General features: G+C 56.5%; 1 protein-coding gene across 1 annotated transcript; it reads right to left on the reverse strand.

Annotated features, from left to right (window-relative positions):
- Positions 1–1,118: 1,118 nt before the first annotated feature.
- NRN1 (neuritin 1) lies at positions 1,119–10,366 on the reverse strand. The gene is made up of 3 exons (XM_047795748.1): positions 9,673–10,366; positions 5,383–5,527; positions 1,119–2,294 (listed from the first exon to the last, which is right to left on the reverse strand). Exons 1-3 carry the CDS (start codon positions 9,725–9,727, stop codon positions 2,066–2,068), a joined length of 429 nt encoding a protein of 142 aa, XP_047651704.1. The 5' UTR covers positions 9,728–10,366; the 3' UTR covers positions 1,119–2,065.
- Between the last annotated feature and the right edge of the window lie 781 nt (positions 10,367–11,147).

Below are 11,147 nucleotides of genomic sequence, written 5' to 3' on the forward strand. Positions count from 1 at the left end.
GGAGCGGGCGGCAGCGGGGAAGCGGGGAAAATACTCCCGGGAGTGGCGGGCGCGGCGCGTGCGTGAAGCGGCCGCGGTCGTAGATGCTGCCATTAAAAATGCCGGCGGCTTCCAGCGCTCGGGGCGCAGGGACGCATGTGTGGCTGGAATTCAATCCGTGGGGGGAATGCAGATTGGGCTGCGATCTACCGGGTTTGATTTATGAACTGTGACTCTATTTACACATTGCATTTCAGGGCCCCCTGCGTAGCCTTACGGGAGCGGCCGGCAGACTGCGCGGCGCGGGGGAACCCGGCTGCAGCCTCCTTGGCCTCCCTTCCCGCCACCCCACCCCCATCCCCACCCCCACCCCCAGGCCCCCGCAGCTCCCTCCCATCCTCACTTTCTCCAAGAAATCCGATTTCCCCTTCTTTGAACCCGGAGGCCCCACTTTCGGGTCTCTCTCCTGAAGCCTGCTCCCATCCTGATGCCCCGACCCAGGTCTCCTCTGCTCCTCTTTACTCGCGAATGTTTACTTCTCCGTAAGGCCACGCGGGCTTATAAATAGGAAGAGTGGAAGCAGCTCCACTGCCAGATCGATGGGGCCCGTCTCCTCGCCATTTTAGCTGAGCTGTCTTATTAATTATGAAAGGAGTCGCCTGATCCCTGCCAGGGACCACAGTCTCTCGGCCCCTCTGCTAGAGCCCTTAATGGTGGTTCCTCTGAAAGGTGCCTCCGGCCACCGCAGAGGAAGCGGCCAGTGGCGGAGAGGGCTGGGCCTGCAGAGCAGGTGGTCGGGGCTGCAGCCTGCCTAGAGTCACTGGGGTTGGGTCTGCCTGTGCCTTCTCAGCCCCAGGTCCAAGGCCAGTGTCCCCAAAGCTATCCTAGAAAAGCTCTCTGCCTGTAAGGTTACTCACTTAAAAAATAACTTCCTCTTTCTCTCAAATAAACAAAATTTCAGGGAGGTGGCAAGGTGTCTGGGTGGAGGAGGGTCTGCTTAAAGAAGGTGGATTACCAAGTGGCTTGTGAGCAGGTGAATTTGTCACCCAGCATCCCGCGTGTCCCTTCAGGTAACCATGGGAACTGGGCCAAGAAAGCATGGGAACTCGGCTTGGGGCAGGAAACAGACGACACCCCCATTTCAAACAATAACTTTTATTTTATACTTCTCTATACTTTGTAGCAAATCTTTTTTTGCTGAATTTAATTTATAATAAACATTTTTAAATTACATCTCTCTCTTTTTTTTTAAAATCAAGGCTCTTTTATGTCAAAATCTTTTTTAACTATATTTTAGATTAACATTTAACACCCCCCCTTGTGATCTATACCGTTGGATATTCAGGTATTACTGTATGTGTAACAGCTAAAACAAGAGGGAAAAATCAAGGCAGTGGACTTGGAAAGATGCATCAACACGAGCAGGTAAAGCTTAACCTCAGTGACTTCAGCAGTGTTTCTTCTGGCAGCCGTACCTCTAGCCTGAGGGGTCCTCAACCCTTTCGCGCTCTCCCTCCGAGGCTCAGAACACAAGGCCAACACTCTGTCCTTTCACTTTTCTCGGAGTTGTGCAGTGGAAATGATGAAAACAAGATGCTATGTTAGAAAGACGTGAGCGTGAATTATTCACCAGATGCTTCTCTCTTCAAATCACTCCCCTGGCCTTCTCCTCTCCTCTGTTTCTTATTAGGAGGAGCCCATCATTTGTCATGTATTAACATGATTAATATAGTAGGTGGCCCAGGGCCGTTCCTGAGATTCTTGTGCCAAAAAAAGAAAAAACAAAAAAAAAAAAGAAAATGGGGGTGGGCTTGCCGTTTTCGTGTTTTTGTGGGTAGACGGACTGGAGCTGAGGTCCGGTTTGGGCTGTGCTTGCTTGCTCACTGACTGGGAACATTTGGCAGAGAAAACACAAGAAATCAAACGAAATCGAAAAGAGAATCAGGATTTCCCACAATCCTATATGAGTGTTTTCAGCATCACAGAGAATCACAACGTCCCCAAAGAACGAATGGATCTTCCTCTCGATTTCCGGGAGCATGGCGTGAGTGTGGGTGGGCGCGCGGGGTGGGAGCCGGCCCCGCGCTCAGAAGGAAAGCCAGGTCGCTAAAGCTGCCGAGAGAGCCACCAGGAGCACGGGGAGCGCCGGGAGCAGGGACCCCGCCGCCCCGTTGCCGCTGCCGCAGAGTTCGAATAAGCTGCCTTGGATGTTGAGATTTTTGGATTCTTTTCTCAGTTTATCCCACATATCTTTCGCCCCTTCCTGGCAATCCGTGAGGGCTGTGACCGTGCAGCTGTGGAAATCCTCCCAGTATCTGGCGAGGAACAGAACAAAACAGAAGCAGGTTCGCTTTGGGCGCCGGGAGGACCCCGGGCCTCCGCCCGGGCGCCTCCCCCATCGCAGCCCGAAGACCTTCCCGGCGGCCCGATCTCGGCCCCGCCACCCGGACGCCGGGCCGCGCTGGGCCCTCTCGCGCCCTCGGCCCGCCCTGGATGCCGCTGTCCAAGGTGGCGGCCGCCCCTTCCCGCCCCGGCAACGCCGCCCGGGGCGCCGGGCCGCACCTGCTGTGCCGCGCTGGCACCCTGGCCGGTGCTAACAGATTGCCGGTCCTCGGCGGGCCAAGCTCGGAAAACAGTGCTAAGCCTCGCAAGCTGCCGCGCATTAATGCCTCTTAGCTCGCAAGACGGGCTCCCTGCTCGGAGCTCAGCCCCCCCTCCCGGCGTCCCGCTCTCTCCGCCTCCCCTCGCCCTCTGCCTCCCTCCTTCTCCCTCCCCGCGGCCAAGCCGCGCTCCAGCCTCGGCCTTCGCCCCCCAACCCCTTTTGTTTCCCGCTGGCCCAGGTCCCCTCCGTTCCTGTCCCCTTCTTTGTCTTCCTCCGTTTCCCTCCCCCGGCTTTTCCTCCCCTCCTTTCCCCACTTCCCGCTCCTCCTCCGCCTCTGCCTCCGTCCTCCGTGGCCCCTCGGCCTGCTCTCCATGGTCCTGGCTCTGACTCGGGGTGGAGACGTCTTCCTGCCTCCCCCTGCCCGGGGTCGGTGAGTGTCCGCGCCCCATGCCCCTGGGCCCGGCTGGGAGCCGCCTCCAGCTGCCCGAAACCCCGGTGTTCTCCGCCCCCTGCGCCGCCGGGCCCCTTCTCTTCCCCTCTCCAGAGGCGTTTTCGTGGCATTGGAAAAAGCCTTTGGGGCATAGGGCTAGCCCCCCAGGGGCCCAGATTCCGGGGTGGGCGCGGGGCCCACCACTGCCAGCCTTGGAGGGACCCTGCCCCCTGTCCTCCCTTCTAGCCCTGGCTTCAGCCAATTGCTCCCCCTTGGCTCCCCCCCGCACCCACAACCTTCAACCAATTTGTCCTTTTTTTTTTATTGTCCCCCTTTCTTCTGAAAATCCGAAATAGATCTCAGCACTAAATATAATTCCAACCCGTGATCGATTCCTGGGGCGCTGTCTCCTTTCCGGGGCCGGGTCGATCCGTGTGTCTGGGGAACTCCAGACTGGCTTCCACTTGGCGGGCGCCCTTAGGGCCAGGTCACCAGCAACAGCCCTCCAGAGAGTGCCTTGTTTTCTCTCCCCTCTCTCCCTTCCGCTCACTAGCCTAGACTATAAGCACGTTGAAGGCAGGCACTAGGTTTGATTTATCCTGGTTTCCACTCCCATCCCATCTTCTGGCTAACAGTCAAGTTATAAATGCATGTTGGACTGTCTTGAGCTGTTTCCTAAAGGGCCCTGTGAGTCTCTGATTTATGAGGACTGCGGGGCCTAGGGCACAGGGCTTCCAGGTTCCTCAATTTGTAATAAATACTGAGATTTAGAGAAACCAAGAGGCGGCAGGACAGCTCTCTGCATAATTACACCTCCCAAAGGATGTCTAAATCTCTTCTTTCTTTATGCATGTGCAGATGGGGCCAGGACCTTCCTGGAAGAGAGACGTGGCGGAAGAGGACAGAATCCAGGAGGGACTGAGAGAAGATGGGCTTCAGTGCCATCAACAGACTGGGAGCCTCGACCCAGCTCTGGGAGGGGCCTGCAGCTCCATTTCCATTTGCCAAGACTGAAGTCCTGCTAAGAACTTCAAATAGCTTGGAATATCCAAGTCCTGGCACGTGGTGGAGGAGTTGAGAGCTGATCTGTACTTAAGCTTTTGTCCATCTTTATGGGTACATCCCTACCTATCATCACACATCCAGGAACAACGCGGGTGGCTATGCATCCTGGACCCAGCCTTTTGTCCCTTTCCTGAAAGTACCAGCCACTTAGCTGCTGTGGCTCCTGGTAGACCCCAGGGTTTTTAAGAAAGTGTGTAGCAAAGTTAACCCCCTTTAGATTATTCATAATTTAAACAAATAACATCCCACCCCCAAAAGAATGGGGGCGAGGGGGAGGACTTCATGGTAAGACAAAGGACGATGCAGAAAATGATCCCTCCAACCTTTGCGAAACAAGGAACACCTTGGCTTTATTGGCAGGACTGTTATGGGGGTGGGGAGGGTTACCACTGGTTTTGGAAAAATAGAGTAAAAGTGTGTGTGCTTGTGAGTTGCAGAAGATGGGGCTATTTTTCAAGATCTGCAGCAGTGAAGATGTGGCCAGTCCACTACAATTGGGCTTCACTAGTCACCTCATGTGCCAGTGGGAGCTGTGCTTTCCAGCCAAGCTCTGGGGAAACACCCCTGGGCCTTGTGGGTCCTGGGCTGCCCTGGACTGGGGACACCTTGCAGATGCAGGAAGAGAGGGGAGCGAGGAAGCCAGGGGGGTGGCTCGCCTACAGTTCCGAGTTGGCTATAAACTCAGCCCAGATGGTCACCAGCTTCTGGGAAAGCACCTCGGGGGGGCAAAGTCATTGGCATAAGACAAAATATTCCTTCGGCGGCATCTCTCCTAGAAAGAGGAAGAGGGACCCGCACTCCCTTGCTGCTCCCGAATTTTCTTGGCATGCATGAGAGTTTTACTAGACCAAATGGACCAAACAGGGGAGTGCCTTCTTTTTAGGCCAATCTGCAGGGAACTACCTCAAAGGCCCCTCAAACAAACCCGCGGTTCTTCGTGGAGTGCGCATTCCCGCAGCAGTTAAGGGAGATGAAAACTGCCTCGAAGCGCAGCGAGGAACTGTCCCCAGCTCTCCGGGCCCCCTCGCCCTGGGTTCCGGCGCGGGAATTGCGCGGGCCTCTGTGCGCGCAGATCAGGCAGCGGAGTTTGGGCCTGGGCACCGCGGGAAAGATCCTTCTCTGCTTATCCCGGGCCGCTGTGTCCCCGTGGGCAGGACAGGCCCCAGCCAAGGCCTAAGGGTGGGAGCCGGAAGGCGAGAAGGCCAGGCCTGCGCTGAAGGCAGAGCGCAGGCCGAGAGGCCAGGCTCCCGCCCACCTCAGCAGCGCCCCCCAGAAGGGAAACCTCTCGGGCCCGAGGGGCACTTACGTGCACACGGTTTTGATGTTCGTCTTGTCGTCCAGGCCCTGCGGGTAGTTGGCCATGCTGTCGCCCAGCTTGAGCAAACAGTCCGAAAAGCCCTTAAAGACCGCATCGCACTTGCCCGCTGCTCTCACGGCCTGCACCAGGTACGCTGCGGGGAGGAGGGGACACGGGTGAGCAGCGTCGCGACCCCGCCCCGCAGCCCCCCGCACGCCCGCCCCCTCCAGCGCTGCCCACTAGCTCCCAGCCCCAGGGCGCGCCAGGGCCCAGGGTGAATGAGCTGCCTGGCCCGAGAGTGACTGACCGGCACCCAAGCCCGCGCCTTCTGCAGATGGTCGGTGTGTGAGCGGGTGTGGACGGGGGAGGTGAGTCCAGGCCTTTCCTGCGACTCCCTCCGGCATCTCGCCGCAGCTCATATCTTTTTCTGTTTCCATCGCCCCCTCTTCTCACCTCCCCCGTCTCTTTTATTTCTCTCTTTCTCCTCCCTCCCTCCTGCGTTTCCCAACACTTCCCCAGCAAAGCCCGTCGAGGCTCTCCAGGTGCCATTTTCCATTTTCGAGGTGATGGAAGGGGTCTGACAGCAGAGAGCGGGGGCGAGGAAGGGGCTGGAAGGCGGCAGAGCGGGGGGCCATGCAGCCGAACCGGGCGCCACGGAGGGCGACAAAGCCTCGGACGCGGCGCCGGCTGCTTGGTGGGCTCTCAGCAAGCTCTGCCCAAGGAATATATTAATAAAGTCTCTGGAGCCACCAGCAGCCACCGACGCGGACTCTTTCACTCTAAGGCCGATTGTCTATCGTGGAGTGTTCGTTCCGAGTGAGGTCCACGCGTGCACCCTCCCTGCCCTCCCCCCCCCCCCAGGACTGGGCGGGGACGAATGGCAGGGTCACACTGGGGTATCTGAGCCAGTGACCCCGGGCCACCTCCGTGGAGGCCAAAGTGTGAGCCCGGCCCCTGGCTTCCCTCTGCCTCTATCCACCGCGCGGCTCCCGCGGAAAAACCTGCCACCACTCCCGCCAGCGACGGGCGGAGACCCTTCCTCTCCGGGTCCCAGCCCTGCGGCAGCGGGCCCAGGTGGCTGCCTGCTGCAGGGGGCTCTGCGTCTCTAGCTCCGCGTTCCCTCCTTGGGGGACCGGGATAGCAGCCGAAACGGTGGGAGGAAGTGGACAGGGGGTGGAGGAACGACCCAGGCTGCACCGAGGTCCTAGCTCCTGGTTTCAGGTCGGCCAACCCCCCACGGCGCCGGACCCGAGAGACAGGCTTCAGGCGGCGGGCACACTGCTGTGGCCATTTCTCTCCACCCCAAGGCCCACGAAGGCGGCTAAAGATTTAGGGCAAGCGGCCAAAAGTACCCCCGGTGCCGGGAAGGCGCCAAGAAGCGCAGATCTGCGCCGCTGGCGCGAGGGGAGACGAGAGAGGGGGCGAAGCTTCTCAGCATCGAAATCGGCCTGCAGTGCCCCTATCCTGAGCTCCGGCCCTTCCCGGCATCGTTCCGGGCGCCAGGGCTCTCGTGTGAGTGTCCCCTGGGAGGAGCCGAGGCCGGTCGGCGAGAGCCGGGCCTGAGGCAGGCAAAGGAGAAGGTGACCCAACCTGCAGAGGCCTTCGAGAGCGCACGGTTTGCAAATTGCTGCAGGAAGAGCTGGGCGGGCCTTGCGCTTTCTAATCCGGAACGGGAAACGCCGGGGAAGGGACCCAGGTCAACTTCGACCTCGGCTCGGGCAGAGACGTAAACCTTATGTATCTTCCCCATTCCCTTACGACACGCTCAGCGCCTCTGCGGCTGCAGCACCAGCGAGGACACTGAGATAGAATCAAGCAACCAACGAATCTTTGTTCTAACGGAACACGGTCCCAGGGAAATCAACCCTGCACAGCGTCTCCTGTAATCCACACCGCAAATGCTGCTTTGCAGCGAAGAAACGAAATCAAATACAGTCCAACCTCCCTCCCGCCCCAGCTCCCAGTCTCTTCTTACCCCTTACCTCCAACCCCCCAAACTCAGGGGCGAAAAAGTAGCCCTTAGGATGCATTGACCGTATCGGAAAGGGGGATTGGGGTTCACTGCGGTGGGGGGCGCGGGAAGCGCTCCCGACACGTTATCTTTCCAGGCACGGCTGGAGAAGACCTTCCACAGCGCGCATGTGTGTGTGCGCGGGCGCGTGTAAAATAAGTCGTGAAAATTTGTTTTTTTTTGTTTTTGTTTTTGTTTTTGTTTTTTTGCAACTCTGACTCCTCGGTTTCTAGTTGGCTGGGGAGGCCGGGGGCTTGCGTGCCGGACGTGCTTTGCAGGCTCGCGCATCGGGGCAGGTCGCAGCCCGCGCGACCCTGGCTGTTCTTCTTGAACCCCGGTTCAGCGCGGCTCCGGAGGGCGACCAGGGCTACTTCCCTGCCCTCTCCAATGTCCACCTCTTGTGCCACTTTCATCCGTTCATTCATTCGTTCGACCTCTCATTCATTCCAAACTTCCTCCCGCCTCCTCTCTCTTTGCCTTCACCACCCCCTCCACCTCCCCGTCCCTGCCCTACCCCCACTTTTCTTGCCAAATGTCAATGATTTGGGACAGCTTCCAGCCATGAATTAATAAAGATCGAGGCTCTGGTGCGGGAAAGGGCAGACATTCGGGAACAAATATGCTCAATTTCAACTCCACGGCCAACAAACGGTCATTTTCATGCCGAGGTTAATGTGTTCCAAGCGTATTCCGCATGCACAATCGCTCTTTAAAAAAAAAAATTTTTTTAAACCCCATCCAAAGTAAGGTTATTTCCCACTGGGAAAACACCCCCATACCTTCTATCAAAAACAACTGCTGTCTCCTGCTCTCTAAAAATCTGCAGGACTAATTGCAAAAGCCACAGCCACTTATTTCCAAGATTTAAGGGATTTGCTGCAATCAGAGATGTTCTTTATTTATTGCAGCTCTTTGCACTAGTGTCAAAAATTCAAAACAACCAGATTCAAAACATCGAGCCATTTCATAGAATTAAAGGAAACGCCAACATCCTGCATTCACACACTCTAAAACCCCCGATGTTCATGCAAAAACTATCAGATACTCAAAATCCTGTCAAATGCATAAAAACCTACTGCAAAGGATTCATTTTAATGTGTAGATAACTAACTCCAAAGCCTGTTTCCGTCACATTTCTCATAAAGAAAAATGTTAAGCATTTCATCTCTTGCCCCAAACCAATTCCCTAAAGCACCCCCCCCCATACTGCAAGGATTTGTCTGCAAAGAATGCTACAGCCAGAAATGATAGAGGCAACAATGCCCTCAGTCTCCCGAAAACCCGTTGGAAGAGTTTCTATTTTTTCTCTTGCCCATTCTATTAATAATCTGCTTCACTTTCACTTTTAGGCCATATTAATTCATGCTCTGACCCGCATCAGAGAAGGGGGTTTTCTAGCGCTTCTTTCCATAATGTCTTCTTCATTTTGGATGGAAAAAAATGTGAACTTTTAAAAGCCACCACGACAGTGTAACTCGGACTCAACATTCCTTAACATCAAAGGGGGACTATCTATGTCCATCTGTCATCAATCCCAAACAAACAAAAATAACAAACACTCCACACGACATATTGCAAACACTTCCTAAACCCTTCCTATACATAAAATACAGATGTCTACGTGCAAAGGGACAGGCAAATGTGCATAGAAAATTATATTCATATATATTAAGCTGAACTCAGTCTCTTCAATGATAAGCATATCAAAATATGCACTCTGGGGTTCGCTACGGTTCCCAATTTGCCCCCGGCCGGGTCTGCGGTGCCCGGTGCAAACGCTGCAGCCTGGATATGGGGGGTGGGGGGGCGGGAGAATGACAAAGTTCTAAATGCAGCAGTCTGAGCCCCAGAATATCTTTGCTTTCTGCACATAAACTTTCCAGTCCTAGCTGCCTAGCCATCTTGTTCCTGCATTCACCTTTCGACCCTTCAGAATAACACCTTGCAGTATGGCAACGCGGGGGGCCAGTGCTTTTCCCCAGAGCGCAGCAAGCCTGGTGAACCCAAGAGAGGGGAGCAAAAAATGGACGTGCGCTTTGGGAAAAGGGGGGAGAACCCTCCGGAAAACGGCCGGCCGCACGCATATTCCGGCGAAGGTTCGGAGTCTCTCTTTTTTAAGAAAAACCAACCCGGGACGCGCGGGTCCCTAGAGGCGATGCCCCCACCCCTGGGGGTTTGCGGGCTTCTCTGCACCCCTGCGCGGCCGCGGGCCAGTCGGTCCCTCTGGGCGCCTGGGGCCCGGCCGCCCGCCGCCCTCCGCAAACCCGGCCGGCCGGCCAGCCACTTACCTATTTGCACCGCGAGGATCAGTGAAATATATCTGCCGTTCAACTTAAGTCCCATCCTACGTTTAGTCAAACCATTTGCGACCGCAGACCTTTAAATAGTTAGTTTAGAGAACGCGGGGGAAAGCTGAAAAATAGGCATTGCCAACAAGTTCCAGGAGCGACGGAGACTTTATGCACGGGGAAGGCAGAGGGAGGAGAGAAAGAGAGGGAGCGAGGAAGAGAGAGAGAAAGAGAGAGAGAGAGAGAGGCTGAGGGAGAGGGGGAAGTGCTGGGAATGGTTCACTCCATTAGGAGGGGGCGGAGGAAGTACAGCCTCACGCCCACGAGCAGGCCTGACGTGGGGGATGACACGGAATGATTTTTTTTTTTTAAATAAAGACACCTTGCTAGAGAATCGCCATTTATAGTCATCAGAAGCTGGAATTAATCAGTTATCTCCAATTAACGTGCGATCTGAACGAATTCTCGCCTCCCGGGGGTGACCACTTCCCCAGCCCCGCGGCCACCCCCGCCTCCTCACTGTTCCCGGGGCCCCCAACCCCGCCCCCTCTCTGCGCAGAACAGGGGCTCCCCCTCCCCTCCCCGCCTGGAGCCGGGGAGTCCTGGCGCGCCCACTCGATTGTTTCAACCTGCTCCCCCTCCTCCACCAGCTCCACGGCGGATCCAGCCCCCTCCCTACGTTGCAGCGGGGTTTAAAGGAGTGAAAGCGGGAGAGAGGAAAACAGCTCAGTCTGATCCAAGAATTCAACACCCCCCTGGGCCGCCAGGTCCCTGCGCTGGCCTAACCTCTTTCTCCAACCCTGCAGCTGGGCTCTGGGCGCAGCCTGGAGCGCGTGAGCACACACTCATGCACGCACACGCCTGCGAACCGAGCCCAGCGCCTCCGACCCTCCCGCACACAGGGCACGGGAGCGCGCGCCCACACCCAGGCCCGGGGGTTTGGTCTGCACACGCGGGGCCCCTGAGATGTACACCGCGTGCCCTCGGTGACGCCCGTGCGGGAACAGGACGCTTCAAAAGACACGGCGACACCTGTTTTGGGGGATGGGCAGGGAAAGTAAGCAGAGGAGTCTCTGCGAAGATGATTTTTGGATCCTAGAGATTTACTAACTCTCAGAGGTTTCAGAAATTTCCGAGACGATCGCCAGTGTGAGGCGTTCCTTCGGATCCTGATGCGCCTCTCGAGGTTATTTGTTGGGCCGCACACACACGTACACACGCACACACGTACACCACGTACGCACACGCACACCCGGACCCACACACACCTGCACTGTCTTTTGATGCTCGGGCGCAAACCCTGTGTAGACGCAGACTCCTCTGCAAAGAAGTGCTTCTGCAGCTGCGCCTGTGCGGGTACGAGGTGCTCCCGCGACAGCCCGAGTTAAAGATGAGAAATGCACAGAGCTATTTCCTTTCTAAACGCCGTGAGGCTTTGGTTTCCTTACCTTCTTCTGCACCAAAAGAAGCCTAAA

The sequence above is a fragment of the Phacochoerus africanus genome, chromosome 9 (genome assembly GCF_016906955.1).
Source record: "Phacochoerus africanus isolate WHEZ1 chromosome 9, ROS_Pafr_v1, whole genome shotgun sequence".
NCBI classification, from domain to species: Eukaryota; Metazoa; Chordata; class Mammalia; order Artiodactyla; family Suidae; genus Phacochoerus; species Phacochoerus africanus.

What these genes read in the sequence shown, in the direction of transcription:
- NRN1 (XM_047795748.1), bottom strand. Translation starts at nt 9,727, where the DNA reads ATGGGACTTAAGTTGAACGGCAGATATATTTCACTGATCCTCGCGGTG. An exon ending in GATCCTCGCGGTGCAAATAG is followed by an intron (nt 5,528 to 9,672) that starts GTAAGTGGCTGG and finishes TCCTCCCCGCAG; the next exon opens with CGTACCTGGTGCAGGCCGTG. An exon ending in AACATCAAAACCGTGTGCAC is followed by an intron (nt 2,295 to 5,382) that starts GTAAGTGCCCCT and finishes GTTCCTCGCCAG; the next exon opens with ATACTGGGAGGATTTCCACA.